This window comes from Chelonia mydas, chromosome 1 (genome assembly GCF_015237465.2).
Source record: "Chelonia mydas isolate rCheMyd1 chromosome 1, rCheMyd1.pri.v2, whole genome shotgun sequence".
In the NCBI taxonomy this organism is placed as follows: Eukaryota; Metazoa; Chordata; order Testudines; family Cheloniidae; genus Chelonia; species Chelonia mydas.
Genome location: NC_057849.1, coordinates 249,888,872 through 249,914,019, shown reverse-complemented (window position 1 = coordinate 249,914,019; position 25,148 = coordinate 249,888,872). Strand labels below are relative to the sequence as shown.

The window sequence follows — 25,148 nt, the reverse complement described above, 5'->3', positions numbered from 1 at the left end:
CAGGCTCTCCGTAGACTCACCAGGCCCTCTTTGCATTGGTTACACTTAGTTTATATTTTGGAAGCTTTCTTCACAACCATAACAGCTAGAGACTGACATTATAAAAAAATTAAAGCTAAGATTCTGGAGAACAAGATAGGAGCTTCAGAAAGGTACCTGAATATTGTACCTTTGTATACTGACCCAATCCAAGCTCTGGCTGGCAGAGTATAGTCATTTAGGAGACTGATTCAGAGAAGTGCCGAGAACCCAAAATTCAATGTGAAGTCAAAGGAAGGTGACTTAGGATATGTCTACAGAAAAAAAAAATTAAATAAATAAACCTCTTTAGCGGTGAGTCTCAGGGCTCACGCTGCGGGCTAAAAATAGCAGTGTAGATGTTCGGGCCCAGGTTTCAGAGCCCGGGCTCCAGTCCAAACCCAAACATCTGCAGTGCTATTTTTAGTCCTACAGCACGAGAGTAAGTCAATTGACCTGGGCTCTGAGACTCTCCACCATGGGTCTTTTTCGCTGTGTAGATGTACCCTTCAGCTCTTAATACTTTCTCTGGTTTACGTGTGTAATGTTGGACTTGATAATTTGAAAACACACATAAAACCCCCAAACAGGCTGAAACAGGAGACTTTTTTTTAAAGCATATTATTTCAGGTCCTCTCTAAAATCTGAGTAGATTTCACCTCCACTTCATCACTTGGCAGTATTCAGGCTAACTAGATCTAAGGCCATGTCTACACTAAAGCTTTAGCCGGCATAGCTCTGTCAGTGGGTGTGGATGAAGTGTGATTTGTGACTGACATAGCTATGCTGGCAGTAGTCCCTAGGGTTTTGCCAGTGTAGTTTATTCCATCAAACCACCCTCCTTCTCCTCTCCCCAAGTGAAATAAGCTGTACCAGTAAATGTGCAGTTTTGCTAGTATAAGCTGTTCCCACACTAAGAACGCTTTTTCAGCATGGTGTACTGGTAGAGCCATACTGTTAAGTGTAGACCTGGACTAAATATAGCTAGGGTTCTGCATTAGAACACAAGATTCTAGGGAAAACACCTATATTAATTAAAACTACTAGAGGATGTTAATGTCCACTCAGGCAAACCTCGGTGTTTTTTAAGGACTCCTACTAAGGAAGAAACTCCTCATGTTTTACCCATAACTCATTATACAACTGGTTTAGCAGAGGTATTTATTAAGAATGCCAGTAAGAAATAATTGGAAGCTCTACTTCTCTATGGGATTATTTATGATGTTTATTGCGTGTACTTTGAACACTAACATATTTACTTTGTATTGTAGGTTGTGATAAAGTACTTTATAATTAACTTTTAGTGAGTTTAGCTGGGTGTTCCCTCTGATCTATAACATTCCTCCTAAACCTAAAGCAAGCAGCATAATAGCAAAATAGAAAAGAAACAGCCCTAAGAACTTAAAAAACATTCAGCTGGGAAAACCAAACAGCAGGGCTTTAATTAATTTATTTAGAAATTTTCGTGATATTTTATCCCATGTATATAAATTAATGAACTTCAAAAAAAGTTTAAGCAGCATAGTATCTTTGCTAGAAAACATGACCTTTTGGCCAGTTTGCTCAAAAGTCTTTAAAAATGTCCTCAGATAGTGTTCAGTGATTGCATGAGTCCTTTTGCTCTGACCAAAAAAAATAAAGAAATATGAAGTATATTGTGAAAGATCTTGTATGAAGGGATTTGTTGTTTTTTTTAAAAAAAGTTTCATTTGAAATATATTGGATATTCTCAAGTCCCAGCCTCAGAACTGGATTGTGAAATTATTTACAGCAATGTAGTTGCATTGGTGTAAATCCAGAGCTGGGAGGTCAAATTCTGCTCTTAATTATAGAACCTGATTTTGTAAATGTATTTGTATTCATTTAGGCAGTTCTGCTGAAGGGAAGTTGCATGCATAAATGTTTACATTATGAGGCCCATGGAGTGTAAAGTCTTGGGGGTATTTTAGACTGACTTTGTCCTTAAACATTAAACACTGACACAATTCTTTTTTCTGCCAACTGATCTGATAGCTGGCGTATTTGGGCATGTTCGTGGAAATTAAATAGCAGTCACTATGTAATTGGCTAAAAAGTGTGTGAGAAACACTTAACTGGCAAGACTTTTGTTCATCAAACCCTATCAGTTTAGGGTAGTTTTGCAGATGCTATTTTAACTGAACAGCAGCCGCATCACTATATAAATATGGTTAATTTTTAATTCTTTTAAAATAGCTGAATTTAAGCATTAATCCTCTTGAAAAACTTTTCAAGTAAAATATTGTTCGTATCTTGTATCTTATTACCAATTGTGTTCAGTGAAATTATACAGGCATGTTATTGACTTGTATTAATCTAAAGACTAGGTACTGTTTTTCTAGTATGACAACTGAATGATCATACACATCTTATGATAGAGGGGATCTGATAGAAGTCTATAAAATCATGACTGGTGTGGAGAAAGTAAATAAGGAAGAGTTATTTACTCCTTCTCATAACACAAGAACTATGGGTCACCAAATGAAATTAATAGACAGCAGGTTTAAAAAAAACAAGAGGAAGTATTTCTTTACACAACACACAGTCAACCTGTGGAACTCCTTGCCAGAGCATGTTGTGAAGGCCAAGACTATAACAGGGTTCAACAAAGAACTAGATAAGTTCATGGAGGATAGGTCCATCAATGTCTACTAACCAGGGTGGGTAGGGATGGTGTCCCTAGCCTCTGTTTGCCAGAAGCTGGGAATGGGCGACAGGATGGATCACTTGATGTTTACCTGTTCTGTTCATTCCCTCTAAAGCACCTGGCATTGGCCACTGTCGGAAGACGGGATACTGGGCTAGATGGACCTTTGGTCTGACCCAGTATGGCTGTTCTTATTTCTTACCTTTACTTTACTACTAAACCTTAAAGTTAATAAATGGTACCATAAATTTAAATCCAAATGTCTAAAATGCACTTTTCTCATTTAAAGGTAAATGTTGGGAAAATGGATTCTCCCATTGAGAAGTGGAACCTAATAATTGGCAATTTGGCCTTAAAACAGGTAAGTACAACATAATCATTTTGGCATACTCTCGCAAGAACAGTTACTTAAAATTCCCAGCACAAATTTTGATGCTAACAATAGAAAAATAGTCAGAGGATACAACACTGCAACACTCAGTCAGTTCAGAGTTAACTTACTTCACTTTAATTCATAATTTCAGTATACAGTCTGTTTTTAAAGTAATACAGACTTGCAGCAGAAATAGGGCAGTTTTATCAATAAAAGGTATAGTACAGGTAACATCCGTGTAAATTTTCCCATCCTGCCTTGTCAAATATATCTCATCTCTTTTTTTGAAAGAGACTTTCTAGGGATGATTAAAAAATAGTTCCATCGCCAGTAAAGTCCATTTAATCTTGACCTCTCAAATGCTTTCTGTACTGTACTTTCATGGGTTAGAATATTTAAATAACTTTGAAGTGACTGTTAGTCACTTTAATACTATTTATTGTCTATAACGTTTGAGTAAATGACTGCCTTTAAATCCAGAACAGCTGCTCCTTAACTAGATTTTGAATAACTGCTTCATATTTATACATTATAGTTAAATACATACAGTGCTAAGAACGTGTATAAAATACGCATGTTTTGACTCATTTATTTAAGTATTAGATGTAGTCTCCCACCCGCCTTCAGACATAGCTTTGTTGTTTGTCTTTTTAGGCTCTTGAGAATCCCCCAATTTTTTTTTGTTATGACTAGGGCTGTTGATTACTCACAGTTAGCTTACGTGATTAACTCAAAAAAATTAATCATGATTAAAAAAATTAATCATGATTTAAAAAATTAATCGCGATTCATTGCAATTGTAATCACACTGTTAAACAATAGAATACCATTTGAAATGTATTAAATATTTTTGGATGTCTTTCTACATTTTCAAATATATTGGTTTCAATTACAACACAGTATACAAAGTTGACAGTGCTCATTTTATATTATTACACCTCTACCCCGATATAATGCTGTTCTTGGGAGCCAAAACATCTTACCGCATTATAGGTGAAACCGCCTTATATCGAACTTGCTTTGATCCACTGGAGCATGCAGTCCCGCCCCCCCCGGACTGCTGCTTTACCGCGTTATATCCGAATTCGTGTTATATCGGGTCGCATTATATCGGGGTAGAGGTGTATTTATTTTTTTACCAATATTTGCACTGTAAAAATGGCAAACAAAAGAAATAGTATTTTTCAATTCACCTCAGACACGTACTGTAGTGCAGTCTCTTTATGGTGTAAGTACAACTTACAAATGTAGACTTTTTTGTTACATAACTGCACTCAAAAATGGAACAGTGTAAAACTTTAGCGCCTACAAGTCCATTCAGTCCTACTTCTTGTTCAGCCAATTGTTCAGACAAATATGTCTGTTTGCATTTATGGGAGAGAATGCTGCCCACTTCTTACTTACAATGTCACCTGAAAGTTAGAAGAGGCATTCGCATGGCACTTTTGTATCCGGCATTGCAAAGTATTTTCATGCCAGTTATGCTAAACATTTGTATGCCCCTTCGTGCTCCATTCCAGAGGACATGTTTCCATTCTGATTATGCTCGTTAAAAAAAATAATGCATTAATTAAATTTGTGACTGAATTCTTTGGGGGAGAATTGTATGTCTCCTACTCTGTTTTATCCACATTGTGCCATACATTTTGTGTTATAGCAGTCTCGGATGATGACCCAGCACATGTTGTTCATTTTAAGACGCTTTCACTGCAGATTTGGCAAAACACAAAGAAGGTACCAATGTGAGATTTGTAAAGATAGCTACATCACTCAACCCATGGTTTAAGAATCTGAAGCACCTTCCAAAATCTGAGAGGGACTAGGTGTGGAGAATGCTATAAGGTGTCTTAAAAGAGCAGCACTCTGATGTGGAAACTCCAGCACCCGAACCACCAAAAAAGAAAATCAGTCTTCTGCTGGTGGCATCTGACTCAGATGATGAAAAGGAACTTGCTTCGATCTGCACTGCTTTGGATGGTTATCGCCCAGAACCCGTTATCAGCATGGATGCATGTCCTTTGTCATGATGGTTGAAGCATGAAGGGAAGGGACATATGAATCTTCAGTGCATCTCGCACAAAAATATCTTGCGACGCCGGCTACCACAGTGCCATATGAATGCCTCTTCTCACTTTCAGGTGACATTGTGGACAAGAAGTGGGCAGCATTATCTCCTGCAAATGTAAACAAACTTGTTTGTCTGAGCGACTGGCTGAACAAGTAGTAGGACTAAGTGGACTTGTAGGCTCTAAAATTTTACATTGTTTTATTTTTGAATGCAGTTTTTTTTGTATGTAATTCTACATTTGTAAGGTCAACTTTCATGATAAAGAGATTGCACTACAGTACTTGTATTAGGTGAATTGAAAAATACTATTTCTTTTGTTTTTTACAGTGCAAATATTTGTAATAAAAAATAATATAAAGTGAGCAATGTACACTTTTTGTATTCTGTATCGTAATTGAAATCAATATATTTGAAAATGTAGAAAAATCCAAAAATATTTAAATAAATGGTATTCTATTGTTTAACAGTGCGATTAATCGTGCGATTAATGGCAATTTTTAATTTTTTTAATCGCTTGATAGCCTTAGTTATTACTTTCACCATCTTTGAGGCGTTGAATCATTGTTAAAGCCTTTCTTATAGAAGAAGAGTGAACAGTTCTTCCTTCAGACTCCATAAGTTCTGCTTCTTAATCATCCAGGGAGATCACAATTGAGCTATACAAATTCTCCCTTTCCATAGTGGCTGAGTGTACTTTCTCTGATGCCTCCCAGATATGAGACATGAGAGACAGGGAATGGTGGCAGTTGGTTTATGTCTAACAATTATTTTAAGTTGGTAAAGTTTTCTGATATTAATGAACTCTTGTTTTGCTCTCCTAGGTCCAGGCGACGGTAGTTGGTTTTCTAGCAGCAGTGGCGGCAGTCACACTGGGCTGGATTCCAGAAGGCAAATATCGCCTTGATCATTCAATCCTTTTGTGTTCTAGCAGTGTAGCAACTGCCTTCATAGCATCTCTTCTACAGGGTAAAAAATATATTTGTAATGTTCTACAGTGACTGTTTTTCAGTAAATATGAAATGTGCATATGTGTCACAATGTTACTTAAGATATAAATCCCAGTAGAGTACAATCTGTCTGAAGCAGACAGATGGCAGTTGGATGCCCTTTGCACTCTTCAGGCTAAAAATTAGAATCACAGTAACGAAATTGGATCAAAAAAAGAACCTAGGCATAGATTTTCCTGGATATCTGTCTTTTCCAAGATGTTTAATTTGTGGCAAAACAGCTGTGTTGAAATTTGCTCCCTCTGTTTATTATTGCTAAACTGGTTTTGAATTATGACCACAATTCTGGCCCACTTCTTCATTATACTTGCCCATAGCTTGTCATATTCTTTAAAGGAGTTTTAAATAAAACCTTACACCATATTCAATCACCCATCTAGCATTTATACCTTTTATTGAATCTCTTAGTGAAGCCATGTTTAAGTTTAAGTTTGAAAAAGTATGGTGCTAATTGTGTCCACAGCAAAAGAAACATTTAAAAAACCAAATCATAGAGGGCTTTAAGACAGACAGTGTGATGGGATATGATATCCAATCACATGGCACTACAGTCGTGATTCTCTGTGAACAGAAACGGTTGGTTTTAGATTCTAAGCTCTTAAGATGGGAGATGTCTTTATTTTTTAATTTACCACTGTACAATATACATTGTCAGTTCTTATTTGTGACTGAGTGACCAATATTAGCCTTAATAACACACGCTGAGGTGGGTTTCCAGCAAAATGCCAAGCCTGAGACAGCTTTCTTAGACTTATATGCCACCTACAAAGCTGTATGGAGAAACAGCCTTTTCCCGAAAGCCAATACAATTATCCCATGCACTGTGACAATAATCTTCTTCAGAGAAGTTCTGATCAATCATAGGTTTCACCTTTTCTTGGGTGACCCGTTCAGCAGACCACACGCTCTGTACGGTAGCCCACTACAGCGATCAGTCTTAGCGCTGATCCTGTTTAATATGTACCTTCCCCAAACATAATCACAGAAATTTGTCTGTGATGATGACATTGCTCTAACTACACAGGCAGAAAATTTATCAAAGAACAAATCCTAACTAAGGACCTGAATACCAGGAAAGAATATTGGTGGCTAAAACTAGACCCCACCAAGACTGTTGTGCCAACACTTCATCTAAATAATCAAAAGGCTAGGGTGGAACTGCATGTGGACTTCTGTGACCAGCAGATAACACACGATACCATCCTGAAATATCTTGGTGTGACATCTGACCAAAGCCTCACATACATCTAGCACCTGAAAAATATTCATGACAAAATAAAGATGTGTGTAAATCTCATTCAGAAACTGGCAGGAATGACCTGGGGAGCTGTTGCAAAAACTCTATGGAACTCTTCATTGGCCCCTTTTTATTCTACCACAGAATACTGCTCAACCATATGGATACAGAGCTTCCACATATCACTTGTCGACTTTCAGCACTGCCACTCGCATCATTACGGTACAGTAAAATCAACACCACAATTGTGGCTTCCAGTAGTGGCGTACATACAACCCCCAAAATTTATTGCGATGTGAGAATCCTTCAGAAATCGTATCATATTCAAGGAAGCAAGGATCTTCCAGTATATGAAGTCCTAAATAACATACCGAGATTCTGACTCAAATCCAGAAAATCCTTTTTTGGCTTGCAATGCAAGAGTTTGAAGACCCAGACTGAAGTTCAATGGCAAGCAAGGTGGAAGGACGCCAAAATCCCAAGCAAACATCTCATCAGGGACCCAACCAGAGAGAACCCAGTGGCTTTTCATTCCCACAGAAAATATAGTCCACTTTTGAACCACATCTGCACATCACAAAACAGTTGGGCCTACCTCCTTCGTAAATGGGAACTGAGACAAAATCCTACTTATGACTGTGGAACAGCGTGGATAAAAATCAATGATTTAAAAAAAAAAATTAAAAAATCAGATTTTTTTAATTTAAATAGGTTTTTTCCTCAAAAAGCATTTTATCAAAAAAATCCTATCTAGAAAGATAGTTTTAATTAAGATACATTATAGCTCAAAGATATCTCATCATGGAATAGGGATTATAAATTCTAATTCTTTAGTATGAGACAATATATTCATGTAATGTTTAAGAAAAGTTTTGTAAATGAGTTCCAATAGTTCATGGATTTAGGGACCCAATCTTATGGGATTCCAGGGGCTTCTGTATAGATTATTTAGGTTAATCTTTCTATCTACCCAATGGGACTCAGTGCTGAGTCTAGAAGATACCATCAGAGATGCTTAGTTTTGCAGTTCTCAAACTGTGAATTTGTGTCTCCAGAGATAACATGCTTGTTAACAGCAAAAATATTTTTAAACAAATAAATAAATAATATATAGAGGTGAGAAATAACAGACCTCAACCCTATTGTCCCTCTGCAAATGTGTGTACACAGAGTCAGTCCCTTACCTCTCTCCAAAAGTGCAAAGTTTCAAAAAGTTCAATGAATAGAAGAGTGTTGGGGGCAGAATAGATCTGGACAAGGAGAAGAAGTCTGGAGATAAATGTGAGAAGGGAGGGACAGGCAGTAGAAACAAAAGTGAAACTGTTTGAGCAGCATATTCCAGAAGTCTTGGGGTCTTTCAGAGTGTAGCCTTCATTGATTTGAGATCTACCCTACCATTCTCTCACTAGAAGGGAAAACCTATAACGGCAGCAGGCTGTAAAAGAGACCCAGTTTGGGAGTATTTTAATGAAGTTCCTCTATCTGTGGGTAAGACAGGCATGCGTGCAAAATGCAAACAGTGCAACAAAGAAATGCAAGGCCTGGTTGCCCAAATGAAACAACATCATGAGAAGTGTTCCTTATCAGGAGGAAGCTGTGTTGAAGATGATGAAAGGAACATGTCTGAACATGCAGAATCTTCAGGTTGGTAAACTTTATTTCATACTTCTGTCTTAAGGACTGCCTGTCTTCCTTCTGGACTATTTTTGAATTCTCATGTTTGAGCAAAAAATATGGTTACTCTATGGTACTATCATGTTAGATGCAGTTGTGATAAACAATAAATTGCTAAAATAGGCAGATCTTCCTTTTACAATTTCACCTTTAAAGTAGTACTGAGTGTCAGTGAATGCAATGAGTAATACTAAACGAGCAGTGTGGTAATAATAATTAAATAACTGCATTGACTTATTTTGTTTAGGAGAATCCATCCTCCTCATACAGGATTCTGAAGACTATCCACCTTCAAGTTCACCATCATTTTCTATAATTTCAGAGTTGTCTGCCAATGATAGTGTTTCAGTCACATCATGTATGTCACATAGCCACAGTCTATCACCTGTAGCAAAAAGAAAAAAAAATCTCCATCATCCAGAAACAACCATAGATAAGTTTGTGATAAGAACCAGCAGATTACAAAAAGAGGTAATTGATGAAAAAATTGCCTGGTTTGTTTATGCAACAAACTCTCCTTTCTGTATGATTGAGAACCCACACTTCATTAACATGGTTCAGTCATTAAGACCAGGATACAGTCCACGCAACGGAGCAGATGTCGCAGGCAAATTGCTGGATAAAGCGTATGAAAGAGAAATTGAGCAGTGTGCAAAAGGTCTAGAGGGTCAAATTGTTAACCTGAGTCTTGATGGGTGGAGCAATCTCCACAATGATCCTGTTGTATGTGCTTATGTGACAACAGAAGAAGGGAATGTCTTTCTTACAGAAAAAATTGCTACATCAGGAAATGCACACACAGCAGGATACTTACAAGAAGTAGCAGGAAAAGCTATAACAAACTGTGGAAAAAAATTCAAATATCTAGTATGCAGCTTGGTCACAGACAATTCTGCAAATGTATCCAAGATGAGAAGAAATTATTTAGAAGAGAGTGAAGAGAGTCCTCAGCTAATAACATACGGTTGCGGTGCTCATTTGACGCACCTCCAAGCCAAAGACTTCAGTGTTCCAGAAATAAAGGCTAATGTTGTTGAAATTGCAAAATACTTCCATAACAACCACTTTGCAGCAGCTGCTCTGAAAAAAAATGGGAGGAACCAAGCTAACTCTCCCACAAGATGTGTGATGGAACTCAGTAGTGGACTCTTTTGAGCACTATATCAAGAATTGGCCTAATCCGATGACCGTTTATGAACAAAATCGTGAAAAAATAGATGGCACTGTCACAGCCAAAGTTCTCAACATTGGGCTTAAGAGAAGTGTTGAACACATGCTGAGTAGCCTGAAGCCTATTTCTGTAGCCTTGAACAAAATGCAGGGAAATAGCTGTTTTATTGCTGACGCTGTTGAAATTCGGAAGGAACTGAGTGAGATCTTAAAAAGAGAAATATGCAATTACAGAGTTAAATTACAAGCATTAAAAAAATGAACGGGACAAGCACTGTCTCCAGCTCATTTTCTTGCAAATATTCTCAATGCTCAGTACCAGGGTCAAACCTTAACTGCTGAAGAAGAGGAGTTGGCTATGACATGGACATCCAGCAATCATTCCTCCATAATGCCAACTATAATAAACTTCAGAGCTAAGGGTGAAGCATTCAAGAAATATATGTTTGCTGATAGGGTGACCTGATGTCCCGATTTTATAGGGACAGTCCCGATTTTCGGGTCATTTTCTTATATAGGCTCCTATTACCCCCCACCCCATCCCGATTTTTCACACTTGCTGTCTGGTCACCCTATTTGCTGATGATGTTTTAAAGAAAGTAACACCAGTGAACTGGTGGAAGTCACTTTAGCACTTGGATTCAGAGACTGTTGAAGTGATAACCTCACTTTTAACAGCAGTATCTTCTTCTGCTGGTGTAGAACGAATATTTTCTTCCTTTGGACTAATTCATTCCAAACTGAGAAATCGTTTGGGACCTGAAAAAACAGGAAAGCTTGTTTTTCTTTTCCAGATTATGTACAAACAGGAAAATGAAGGTGAAGACGACTGAGTTAGCTGCAGAAGCCAATATTTTAAGTTTCTCATGTTGACCTGGCTGACATAGTCAATTTTAATTTTTGTTTTTTTAAAAAAATATTTCCTTTAACTATTTTAGTTAAAAACAATTTTAACAAAAACAAACCTGATTTTAAAAAACTTGAAAGTTTAACTAAATTCAAAAATTCATATGCTTGTTTTGTTAAAATATTATATGTTTGCTGTTGAAGAAAAAAATCCAGACTACATGATGATGTTGTTTTAGTTAAATAAAACAATTTAAATGTCTGGTGATGTTCTCCTCCTAATACAGCATGGCAAGAAAATCCTCCAAATATTAATGATTAACCTGTTGGAATTGGAGATAGTTCACCTCCCAGTGACTTCATAAATATCTGCTTCAATTATCTTTGGTAAATGAAATAATCAAACAATCATTCATTTTCTGATATAGCTATAAAACTCATCTGAAAAATCTTCAAAATAAATCACTTAAAAATGTATAGTATGTACTTTCTAAAAATGAAACCTACTTCTGTCTCTGAGTTGTGAAGAATATGTATTAAGGTTATAACTACCAACAAGAATGCACTATTATGTAGAAATCCATGATTAAATTGAGTCTTCCTGACTAGTGATTTAAGGAGTAGAAGAAATTAATTTCAAAAATATGTAAATAATGTTAAAAATAATAGAATAAACACATTTGAAATCTCTTCAGAGTTTCTCTTCTCTCTTAGGTCTACTGGATGATGAGAGGGAAAATTCTTTTCAGTACCAAATAATATTGCTAATGTAACACTGTGAATAACATTCTTAACAGCCATTTGAATACTATAGGGAAATTACTCTTAAAAAGAATTTCAGTGTTGCTGTTTTTAGAAAGCATACTAACTGTTGACCTCTGTGTAAAGTGTTGTTTTGATTGACTGTGTATCTAATAGTGAATTTTTTTTTTTTTAAATTACACAGTTTAGTGACTAGTGGCCAAGTTTCTGGTAGGACATCCTGAAAAAAATGTGTGCATCTGATAATAGCTAATGCATATTTATTGAGTGATGAAATCTTTGACAGTTCATTCAGCTAGACCAGGGGTTGGCAACCTTTGGCACGCAGCCCATCAGGGTAATCTGCTGGCAGGCCGCGAGACATTTTGTTTACGTTGACCATCCTCAGGCACAGCCCCCCACGGCTCCCAGTGGCCACGGTTCGCCGTTCCCAGCCAATGGGAGCTGTGGGAAGCGGCGCAGGCCACAGGGACATGCTGGCCACCACTTCCCACAGCTCCCATTGGCCAGGAACAGCGAACTGCGGCCCCTGGGAGTTGTGGGGGGCCGTGCCTGCAGACGGTCAACATAAACAAAATGTCTTGTGGCTCACCAGCAGATTACCCTGATTGGCTGCATGCCCCTGTGCTATACCTAATTAAATAACCTCATTTGAAAAAAAAAGAAGAAATAAAATAAATGTTGTTGAGTCAAGTGGGAGGAAGCATGATCTTAGGAAAAAGGCACAAGCTTGTAGTTGTCAAGAGCTCTGGTTTTGATTTCCAGTTTTTCCATAGATTTCCCGTGGGATTACGATGTAGATAAAGATTGACATGTTTTCTTCTTACCTTCTATCTAGGCATAATAATGGTTGGAGTTATTGTTGGATCAAAGAAGACGGGCATAAATCCTGACAATGTTGCTACACCTATTGCAGCGAGTTTTGGAGACCTTATCACTCTTGCTATACTAGCTTGGATAAGTCAGGGTCTTTATGATTGCCTTGGTAAGTATGTTCCTAACTACATGTGCCTTTGAGAAGCTCTTCTTTTGTTGTTGTTAAACATTTAAATAGATACACATTCTTTTTGACACCAAATGATAGATCTTTGGTTGAAACATTAGGCCACAGCTATTTATTCTTTTTAAGATAAACAGTATCTCAAGCCACTAGCTGCAATCAGTTGAAGTCCCTATTTTCCCCCTTCCCAGTATATGTTACTATACTAACCAGTCCAAAAGCGTCCCAGTCACTCAGCACATGTACTTGTCACTGAAACTCCTGAACTAGCTCCTCTTCCTGTGAAAAAGAATCTGGCTTTGTTAGAGTTTCTGAATGTCCACTTTCAAATCAAATCTTAGCCCTCTCCAGACCATTGTTTGACTTGTCACATCTGCTCTGGTAGTTACTTGTTTCTTTGTTGACTGACTGTTTTTGGGTATGTCTACAGTGGCAGAGTTACAGCGCTGGCAGTTACAGTGCCATTCAGAGAGCGCTGAAGGGAAACCACTGTTGTGTGTTCACACTGTCAGCTTCCTGCACAATAGCGTATACACACTTGCGGCACTTGCAGCGGTATTCGGAGCGTTGCACTCTGGGGAGCTATCCCACAGAGCATCTCTTCCTCTTCTGCCGCTAAGAGTTGTGGGCAGGTGGAGGGGGGGTCCTGTCCCAATGCCCCATGATGCGTTGTTTCACATCTTAGCAATGCCTGTTCTTCCATCCGCATTTGGTGCCATCTTTCAACGGTTTGTGTACTGTGCACTCTGCCTCTTTGGTCTGCAGGAATGGATCCTGAACAGTTGACCAGTATGCTGCTCGCTCTGACTAATGCATTACAAGTGGCAGTGGAGTTATTCCTTAAACTACAAAGGCAAGAGGAGTGCGACATTGATCTCGCTATGCATAGTAGCTATGACACGAGATTGTTAATGCCACAGGCAGAGGTGCTGACCACAATGGAACGCTGCTTTTGGGCTCAGAAAACAAGCACGAGTGGTGGGATCACATCGTCATGCACATCTGGGATGACAAACAGTGGCTGCAGAACTTTCGGATGAAGAAAGCCACATTCATGGGACTGTATGATGAGCTTGCCCCAGCCCTGCGGCAAAAGGACACAAGTGAGAGCTGCCCTGTCCCTGGAAAAGTGCATGGCAATTGCACTGTGAAAGCTGGCTATTCCAGACTTCTACCGATCGGTCACTAACCGATCGGTAGAGCGGAGTGGGAAAGTTGATTGTTGGACTCGTTGATGGAAGTGTGCAGGGCCGTTAATCGCATCCTGCTCCAAAAGACCATGACTCTAGGCAACGTGCATGACATTGTGGATGGCTTTGTACAAATGGGCTTCCCTAACTGAGGAGGGGTGATAGATGGCATGCATATTCCAATTCTGGCCCCAGACCACCTAGCCACCGAGTACATTAATCGGAAGGGATATTCCTCTATGGTTCTCCAGGCGCTTGTGGATCATCGTGCGCGTTTCACAGATATTAACGCAGGCTGGTCCAGAAAGGTGCATGATGCACACATCTTTCGGAACACTGACCTGTTCAGGAAGCTGCAAGCAGGGACTTTCTTCCTGGACCAGAAGATTACCGTAGGGGAAGTCAAAATGCCCATTGTGATCCTGGGAGACCCTGCATACCTCTTAATGGCGTGGCTTATGTAGCCGTACACGGGGCACCTTGACAGCAGCAAGGAGCGGTTCAACAACAGGCTAAGCAAATACAGAATGACTGTTGGGTGTGCTTTTGGCCATTTAAAGGCCTGCAGGCACTGCCTATATGGGAAACTGGACCTGGCCAATGACAATATTCCTGTGCTTATAGCTGGGTGCTCTATGCTACATAATATTTGTGAAGGGAAAGGTGAAAGCTTCTCTCTGGACTGAACCGCTGAGGCTCAGCTCCTGGAGGCTGAATTTGAACAGCCAGAGACCAGGGGTATTAGAGGGGCGCAGCACGGTGCCATAAGGATCAGGGATGCCTTAAGCCAGCAATTTGAAGCTGAAAGCCACTAATATTTGTTGCTATGTTCGGGAGTGCAGTGCTTGTAATGCTAGGAAGTGATTGTGATTGGTGCAGACGATGCACTATGAAGGTTTAAGATAGTTGTGTGTTGCTTTGAAGGGCTCTGTTTGCTTTCAATTAATAGAATAAAGATTGCTTTCAAACCAACACAATTCTTTTATTAAAAAATAACAACCGGAAGAGAGAGACAAACAAAAAAAACCACATCAGCACTGAGGGGGATGGGGGAAGGGAAGGTCCCAGGGGGATGGGGGGTCCCGGGATGCTTAAAGATTTGTGTATGTCCAGGGATCATATCCAACCTTCTCCTTTGAAGTACAATGCAGTGGGCACTGTACTTGGGAAGGGCTAATCTGCAGAGGGACGGGTGTTGAGTGCAGTGCGTACTGGGAGTCCGCAGTGCTGGAGTGTGACAGGGGAGGAGTGGAATGCCGCGGGTACAGACTGGAGCCAGGAGGTTGATAAGAGTGTATTGGCAGTGTCTGGGGGGCACATGGGAAAGAGTTTTGCGACAGAGGCTGCAAGGGAGGGTGGACTTGGAGATGCTCGGTTTGCAGTGCTTGTATCGCCTGGAGCGTGTCTGCTTGGCGCTCCATAATGTTTAAGATCCGCTCCGTGGCTTCATTCTGGCACGCTGCGTTCTCCTTTCAGTCCCTCTTCTCACTGTCCCATGACTCCTTCAGTTCCTGTTTTTTGGCCGCGGAGTGCATCATAACCTCACGCAGAAAGTCCTCCTTAGTTCTTCATGGCCACTTTCTAATTCTGCGCAGCCGTTCAGCCAGCGATAACAAAGAGGGAGGCTGGGCTTCCAAGGTCAACTCTGTGAAGCCAAAAGGCAACATTTTACAGAAGCAGTATTGTTTGAAACACACAGAACACTGATCCAGTGATTTAAAACACAGCCACTATTCACATACCTGTCACTAACTGGCTGTCCCCAGGCAAGCACATATGAGCCACAAGATCCCCAAAATGATGAGTAGCTGCAGGGGCAGGGGAAATCAGTGTTCCCGGAACCTACTGTTCCCTGGGCATGTGGCTCTTGGAGAGAACCAGCAGTGTAGGGGGGGCCTGGTAATCATTCCTGTCCCCACATTTTCCACAGGCTTTGTTCATTATGGAAGATATCTCGCTGCTGAGGGTGAGCAGGGAATCAAAGGAGGGTCTTCTCCAAGATTGCGGCTTCCACCCTGGCCCTTATGCAGCTCACCTGTGTGCAGCAATGGACCTCCCCCCACCCAGTGTCGGCAGAGTGGTGCGGGAAAGTTACCTTAATGGAGCAAGAAACAAAGCAACTCTGCCAAAGAACCTACAGCAGTGGATTGCCCAGTATCTCCATGAGATTTCCTGGAGATCTCTGAGGCAGATTCCCGTGAAGTGAGGGAGTCAATCAACAGCCTGTTCCGCCGCTCAGTCTAGGCATGTGGTGGTACGCACATCATACAGACACAAGCCTGCTTTCTGCAACCCTCCTGCCCCCAACAACTTACTTCAGTGATTCCCAAAATCAAATCCACTTACCAGGAGCCTCCTCTCCAGTTTGCGCTTCACCAAGATCCAACACCTGTGACTGGCTAGCCTCCTCTGGGGTAGAAAAGCACTCCTGGCTGCATGCATCTCTGACCTCCCAGTTGTCCTCTGCCTCTGGGTCCCCCTCCACATCCTTGTCCCAGATTTCCTCCTCCTGGCTCGGTCCACTCTCAATGGCACGCAAGCCACCCAAGTATCCTCAGTGGCATTCGCAGTGGAGGTGGGGTCGCCACCGAGTATCGCATCCAGCTCTTTGTAGAACCAGCAGCTCGTGGGCGGAGCACCAGAGCGGCGGTTTGCCTCCCACGCCTTATGGTAGGTGTTCCGCAGCTCCTTCACTTTGACCCTGCACTGCAGTGTGTCCTGGTCATGGCCCCTTTCTGTCATGCATCGTGAAATCTGTCTGTAGGTATCATAATTCCTGCAGCTGGAGCACAGCTGGGACTGGACAGCCTCCTCTCCCTAAATGCTGATGAGGTCCAGCATCTCGACATTGCTCCAAGCGGGGGATTGCCTGGTGCGTGGAACACGCGTGGCAACCTGGAAAGATGCACTGAGACCACTGCACACATCACTGAGCAAACAGGAAGGAGACTTTCAAAATTCCCAAGGAATTTACAGGGTGGGGACGACAGTTGATCACCTGAGGGCAGGGCAGTAGAGTTCAAACTGATGACCAGAGAGGCAAGAACAGGCATTCTGGGACACCTCCCGGAGGCCAGTTGCAGCACTTGACCAGGGTGTCTACACTGGCACCGTGGCCCTGTACCCCCGGCGCAGAAAGCTGTATGCCTCTCGTCAGGATGGTTTTTTTATAGCACTGCAACTGTGCAGTTTCTGCATGCTGAGTGGCTTGTCAGTGTGTACACCTCGGAAGTTACAATGCAGAAAGCTGATCTACTGTACAGAAACTTGCCAGTGTAGACAAGGTCTTTGTGTAGAGGTCCGCTTCTGTTTTTGAATGGTTTGTGGTTTTAGTCATCATTAAAGTGCCTAGAGTCAAGGCTATATATTTATACATGCAAATCAAAATATCTTGATAAAATAAAGCTAAAAATAGCATAAACTGGAAAAATTAATCTATTGAAGTAACAAAGGACTCTTGCTATTCCCAAAATTGCAACAAAATATTGGGCTTTTAAATTATAAACATGAGCTAACTTGTGGGCATCATCAAACTGGTCTTAACTTTTTACTGCTTTTTCCTCTGGGAATCATCACTGCTCAACAGTAGTGATTGTTGCTAGCTGCTCCACAGAATGGTGCTACTCTTCCCTTGTTGTCTGTGTTTTGTCTGTCTTCCAAGGATAGAAAATTATTTTCTGAACCTAAACTTGTCGATTTTATAATAGCCCTGTACATGGCAGCAAGGACTGCTCAACCATAACACTGACTTTCTAATTCAATCTTAAAAGATGAAAAGTGGAGAACTACAATGAGATTAGACCCACCACATAAATGAGGTCTACAGTGAGTCCTACTGACTACTAACCTCAAGTGGCAGTGTTTTAACACTGTCAGGTTGTCGGCCAGAGTTGCATTTTGTCTGGCTTCCCGGTGACCCTTTTTTTCCCCTCAGTCATCTAGGAGTTGAGATTGGTAGGCTATGAACATGTGAATCACACATCCATCTCTCCCAACTCACTTTGGTTGTGGACTGGTCATGTTTTTGCCTATTTTTCTACTTTTATGGCAGAACTAGGGTTTTTATGTTTGTATAGCTCTTGAAACTATTACTGTGGATTCTAGGACAGGGTCGGCAACCTTTGGCAAATGGCCCATCAGGGTAATGCACTGGCAGGTCGTGAGACATTTTGTTTATGTTGACCATCCGCAGACATGGCCCCCTCGCAGCTCCCAGTGACCGCGGTTTGCTGTTCCTGGCCAATGAGAGCTACAGGAAGCAGCGGCCAGCACCTCCCTGTGGCCCACGCTGCTTCCCGCAGCTCCCATTGTCAGGGAATGGTGAACCGCAGACACTGGGAGCTCTGGGGGGCCGTGCCTGCGGCCAGTCAACATAAACAAAATGTCTTGCGTCCTGCCAGCGGATTACCCTGATGGGCCGAATGCTGAAGGTTGCCGGCCCGTGTTCTAGGACCTGGGCTGCCTGTTTGAGTGAGAGGAATAGAGTCAACTCATACTGAAGAAGGCTCAGTGTCATGATATTCACAGACTGCAGATTCCTTTTTACAGGAGCATGCTAATAGCTTAGCCTTAGATTCTTGCTGAGATGTACACAACCATGGCTTGTGAAGTTCTTCTGATTGTCATGTATGGCCAAGAATATAGCAGAACTCTGAAAAAGAAGAATCTTGGCCAATTTTAACTGTTCTTTCTCTGCTTCTGCAGCCATCCAAATCATTTGCTTACTGACATTGAGGAGTAAGCTGTGTACATAAATGCTTGAAAGGATGCTCTAGAATACTCAAATGACATTTCGTCATTTCCATCTTTCCTTCCTTAGGGCCGCTTCAGAGATACTGCCCTTTTCATGGAACATATAATCTATCTGGCTATTTCTGAGATGACTGCATCTACCCTTGGGTTCTTTGTCATTGTCTTTGTGTTCTCCTTTTATAGGGGATATAGAGGGTTTTAATTTGCTGGTGAGAAATTCCTGTCTGGTACATCCCCCACACTGTTACTCTGTCTAATATGAGAATATACAATAAAGCCCTTGAAAGGATTGTTAGAGTTTAATTTCTCAAGAATAGTAATGTCTCGCTTCTTATAGTTTCAGGCTTTCAGATGTTTCTTTTGGTAGAGCTTTTCTTGAAAAGATTAAGTTCTCTTCTTTCATGGGACTGAGAATCAGGAATGTCTTGGCGTTCTTCATTTCCTATGATTTATTTGTCCACTACTAGCCTCCTGCCTTTTAGGAAATCTTCTCAACACCAGAGCAAGAAGAAGTAGGAGTGGTAACGTGGCCCATTGTAAAGAACCTCATACTCATCAAGGTAGTAATAAAGCAGGGTGAATTCACTTCTCCATCTTCCTCTGAATATACTGTACTTCCCTACAAGGCTGACTGCAGAAATTTACTGAAGTGAGACTTAAATTCCTGGCCTCCATCGGCATAGGGAGAATTGCCTCAGGAGGAAGAGACTGTGAGGGGAGAAAGAACTAGTGGTGATTGCATACCTTTCTGTGGAAGGGAGTGGTCCCACTTTTGACTGATCGTCCTGCTCTGTGATAGGAGGGACTAAACGTATGTTGTCTTTGCCACAGTGCTAGAGCAAGTGCCACCATGTTTTGGTCACACAATGGTGTTGTGAAGCATGATGAGAATGACAATACAATGCAGAACAAATATAGAGTTGGGTGAAGTCTTTTTGCTTGGAATGCTTCATGGAAACATAATAATAAGGGTGAATTTTTTTGTGTGTTTTTGTTTTCTGAGAATTAATAAACTGAAAAATCGACATGCTTTCAAGATTTCATATGAGTTTTTCAGAGATGGACCCATCAAGACAATATATTTCAATATAAATCCTCTTATATTGGATTTTATATAATAAAAAAGTTACATCTTCAGTTAATAAGAGGAAATATACCCGTGTGTCTAGACTGATATACAAGGACTTTAAGTGAGATAATTATCAGGTATTAAAATATCTCATCAGATGCTTATGCTTGTTAAAGCATTTAATCAGCTTTGGGGTAGCCTTCAGGACCCTGCCACCTTAAATGCTTAGAACCCCTAAGCCTCCTAAGTCTTTGTCTACACTAGACAAATGCGTGGTGTTATAAAACACATTAATATTTTAATTATTCATATGATTAGTTAAAGGTAGTTAAATAGTGCTGAAGCTCTGTATTCTGATGACGAAGATATACTACTTCACTTTTACTGACTACTAACAGGTTAGATTAGCTGCCTTGATCAAGTGTAATTTATTTCACATGAGTAGTAGCACTGCCTTTTGGAACACTAGAGGGCTCTGTAGGATCATAATTGGGAATAAAGTCTGTACTCTTTGACTACAAAAGTTTTAGTATGCAAAGGGTTTGAAATTCTAACACCTAATTTATTAAAATGAAAAGTGTATCTGTGTTGTTGAAGCTCTGATAAAATCATTTTTCAAGATTTGGAAACTCGGTTTATAATCTTCAGAAAATAAGGATTTTCCTCACAGAACTTTGTGTTAATGCCAAAAAAAAAAATACATGTACATGTCCTGATGCTGTTATGAACTTCAAAAACACTGGCTTTTCTTTTATTAAAGATAGAAAATTCAATAATGTCTCTTAACCTTCCCAAATCTCTATTAAGAAGACAAATTATATTGGTCCCTATTATCCTATGAAGATTTTTAACTTTACTGAGAAGTATAGTATCTCCAATTCATATTTGTCTTTCAATAACGGTTGCATTTTTTTGAGTGGCATTAGATTTATTATTCAAGTCACTGTAGATGCACTGCACACTGGATAAATGTGAAGTGTATGTTTCTTGTAACGGAAGGCTGATTGAGATCACAGTTTTCATGGGGTGGATGAATGAATGCATAGAATACATGAGGGTTCATATGAAACTTCTTTGGCATCCTTGTACACCTTTCTTTAGCTAAGACTCATTTCACCATGTAATCTAAGTACTAGACAACTATTTTCTCTATTTACGGTGTGTTTCCTTTTTCTTCTTTCTCTCTGGTGGTGGTACTTTTTTTTTCTCTCTCTCCCCCCCCCCCACGCCCCCGCCCCGTGGATTGGCCATGCAGGGAAGATGGCACTGCTATAAAAGGGCCTCATAGAAGAAGTGGGTCTTGAATTTAGTCCTGAACAAGGTCAGACTCTGTCTGAACTTTTCTAGTAAACTGTTTCATAGCTAGAGTCTCGCAAAGCTCAGAATATTCTGCTCTCTATTTCCAAAAGTCTGAATCTGGACCTGAGTGGCTGCATTGTCATTGTTAGAGCATCACAGACATTCATTCATAATCCATCATGACAGTCTCTGAGATACTTTGTTCTAGCCTGTGAAATGCCTTGTGTATTTGGACTTCTTATTAAATAGATAGGTAGCCAGTGGAATTTAGAGTATTGGTAGTGGGCAGCCACTTGCTTTAATTTTTGGATGGTCTTTGCCTTTAAGCCCACGTAGGTGAGTTGTAGTAGTCTAGCTTAAAGCTTGAAAATTGACTAATATGAAGCTGAGACCACCTTATCATTTGCCCTTCCCATATTGCTAAGGTAGTCATGGCCTCCTGATGTTTAGTTGTGACCCCGTCCCTAAAGAGAGACTAATGACCTAATGCAGCTGTGAAGCAGAAATAAAAAGTTTTAGGCTGACTGTATGCTATACTAGACTTAATTTTCTTCGGAACTGATTGTATTGTCTTCTCCTTGGAAGTTCCTTCCTTAGATGGTATCCTAGTATTTAGTTTATCTACACAATTCTGTTTATGCCTGGCTATTTATATGGAGCAGGCAAATGACGTTTCATATTTTCCCCCACTCTTCAAGGAACTGAAGTGTGTGTGAATACTAAAAGGTGGGGATTAAGGGTAGGATTTAAAAAGCACTGGCCTAATTCTGTTTCCTTTGAAGACTCACTCTTGACTTCAATGGGAGCAAAGTTAGGCCAGTTTTGAGCACCCTTCTGAAGTTTCATAATGCTTTTCATTAATTGGATATAAACTTTATATGACAGCCTATGTCGATTTGTATAGCTGTATATCCATTCCATACAGTTGTTGTTAACTTCAAAATTTACTCAGTTCTACCTGTGAGAGCATTGATCACCAGCTGTGGGTTAGTTTGGCTTCTTGAGATTTGTGAGGCAGCCCCTGCAGCTGGCTATTTACACAACATTTTTGAAATATTACTGTCTTGTTGTGTTGCAGAGGGAATCTATATTTGTTTGAACTGTAGTTCATGAATCATTTTGTACAATAGCTCTGACTCTAACTCTAGAGTTTTTCTTTGTGTTGTCATTCAAAACTTGTTAGGGATAAATGTTTTGCCCAAATTCTGTACATGTGGGCAAAATACGGCTGATCGTTTAATACTAAATAAAAGTGCTTTATTTTTCATAAAATTAAGCATGTGCAAAATAGTATTGGGGCATTACAATGTAATTTACATTTATTTGCCATTAAGTGACTTATACCGTTATTTATGTTGTTGGTGCATTAGGAAATATAGCATCAATGGGACAACTTATGTGGGGAAGGACTGCAGGAGTGAGTCCTAAACTCATTTATGGAGGAAAACTGTACTCTTTCTATGCAGACAGACTACAGTTTGTATAAGCAAATTCTGCTTTATAAATATATTACCTTACTGTGGAGTCCCTGTTCTCTGCTGTTTTTCTATGAATTATGATGCAATTTTGATGAAATTGCTGCTGTTGTATTTTTAAGCATTACACTGTGCAAGCTGGTTATATGTAATTTTAAAAATGAGCTACTCAAAGTAAAAACAAAAAACAAAAGGCATTTTGGTATTCTGCTCAGAACTGTCCTAAATATTTAAAACCTAGCATGCGTGATTTATATTCATAATAATAAGCCCTATGATTTAATCAGTTAAGGCTTGCTTTTTCTGTAGAGCTTACTTTGCAAGCTATTGTTGGGGGAGGAGGAAGACTGCATTCTTATTTGTTTGTTTAAGTTGAATTAATAAATGAAAACTTGATTTCTACTTCTCTAAAAAAAATTAGAGATATGCATCACAAAGTTTGTTCTGTTTTCCAGGTCTTCTTTATCTTCTCTAACATAGATACACAGCGCAGTGTTTACACGTAACAAAAAAAAACCCAAACCCCTCCCAAAACAAAACACTACACTGCACACATGATTTGTCCCCTGGGCAAAGGATGAAAGAAGGAATGTATGTGATATTAATCATGTCACGTAATGCTCTACTGGAAGACACTTGGATACTATGGTGATAAGGACAGTATAAAAATGGATAATATGTAGAACAGAATTCCATGTTAAAGTTTAAATTCATTGGGGGGAAATTTGTAGGAACCCCAAAAAGGCTAAATCAAAGTTTGTTTTTTATTTTAGAGACATATTACTATATATCTCCTTTAGTTGGTGCCTTTTTCTTGGCTCTGACTCCTATGTGGATTGTAATAGCTGCCAAACATCCAGCTACAAGAACTGTTCTCTATTCAGGGTGGGAGCCTGTTATAACTGCTATGCTTATAAGCAGGTAAGTAATTTTTTTTAATTGTTTCCTGGTGCTCCCCTATCTGAATCTACCTGTTATTCCTTGTCTTATTAAAAACCGCAGAGTTAAGATTGTCCAGTGATGCCTTGTGCCCTTCCAGAATGTGGAGAGTAGCTAAATTTAAACCTCTGAAAACCAGGATATACTGTACAGAGTTGAGGTACACCTCTCCCCTGCAATGTATGCAACCTTAGCTCTGATCTCCTAGAGCTGGCAGTAGCCACTGAGAATGTTCAGTAAGGGTGGTATAAAGATTAAAAAATACTAAAGGAAATGGTGGATTTTTCCATCTCTCTAAGTCTTTAATTCAAGACTGGATGCCTTTCTGGAAGGTTTGCTTTAGTCAAATACAAGTTATTAGGCTCAAAACTTGAAATTCTATGGACTAGATAATCTAATGGTCCCTTCTCGCCTTAAAATCTATGAAGTCACAATTAGCAGAGAAGAGGAAGGACTAAGGGAATTGTGCCCATTGTTTATGTTGTGTTCCACAGATTTGGATTCCAACAGTTATTTGCATGCATGCCCTTGCATTCACTTTGTTAGGTGTAGTTGTGTTGAATGGTAAAAGGATTAGTTGGAGCGGCTTGCAGATCTGTGACTGTCCTGTGAACAGAGGTACATATGTACCTTGAGAGAGGAAGTGTGCCTCATTTCAGCACTGAATTTTGTGGGTTTTGTCAGTAGCAGTCTTCTTGCCATGGGGATTGTCAGCAGTTTGGTGGCATACATCAGTGGTTCTCAACCTGTTTTCATTTGCAGACCCCTAAAAAATTTTGAGTAGAGGTGTGGACTCCTTTGGAAATCTTAGACATAGTCTGAGGACCCCCCAAGGGTCTGCGGACTACAGACTGGGAACCAGTGGTATGCATGACAGTGGTCTCCAAGGCTTAGTGAAGGGCAGGGGCGGCAAGTTATACCTCCATGTGGTGCCTTAGCACCAGCAATATTCAGAGCCCAGGGACCCAGCTCCACCAATATTTGGGGCCAAGTGTCCCGCCCGGCCCCACCTGCTTCCCCCGCATGCCTCCCCGGGCCCTGGAGCAGAGCGTCCTTGCCTTTGCCTCTTCCATGCGGCTCCATGCTGCCTCACTGCAGCAACTGCTTCTGCAGGGTCCTAGTGCCCCCCATTTTGACTGCCAGGGCAGACTGAGCCTACTCTTCCACTCAGACCTTTCCTTTTCCGGTGGGACCCTCCACCAGCACAGGGGGTCCCCCGCCTGCAGTCACCGCTCCTGCCCCATGCTGGGCAAGGAGGCAGCCCCATCCCCCACCCCCAGTGAGGCTACAGTTAGGGGCAACAGCAGGGGAGGAGGCGCACGCAGCACCCCCTGGCACCCACCACGGGGGAGAAAAGGAAGATTCCTGGACCTGAGAGGGGCCCTAGGAGCACATGCAGTGACAGTGGTGGGGGTGAGTGTGCTGGGGGGGGGGCTCCTCCCCCAGAGCTCGCTGCTGCCGGCAGGGAAAGGGCTGGGGGGAGTCCTCCTCTCTGGCCCCTGTCCCGGAGCAGCCTGCCTGCACCCCAAACTCATCCCCAGCCCAGAGCCCACACCCCTAGCCAGAGCTTTCACCCCCCCACTGCACCCTAACCCTCTGCCCCA

The 25,148-nt window shown here is 40.8% G+C and overlaps 1 protein-coding gene across 2 annotated transcripts in view; it reads left to right on the top strand.

Moving 5' to 3' along the window:
- The window catches only part of SLC41A2 (solute carrier family 41 member 2), a 93,314-nt gene that overhangs the window by 29,825 nt on the left and 38,341 nt on the right, over nucleotides 1-25,148 (top strand). For both annotated transcript variants that reach the window (XM_043542080.1, XM_037879914.2), the window contains exons 4-7: nucleotides 2,973-3,044; nucleotides 5,946-6,090; nucleotides 12,659-12,805; nucleotides 23,379-23,526. In XM_043542080.1, the coding sequence (XP_043398015.1) occupies nucleotides 2,973-3,044; nucleotides 5,946-6,090; nucleotides 12,659-12,805; nucleotides 23,379-23,526 (512 nt within the window). The remainder of the gene's footprint in view (nucleotides 1-2,972; nucleotides 3,045-5,945; nucleotides 6,091-12,658; nucleotides 12,806-23,378; nucleotides 23,527-25,148) is intronic.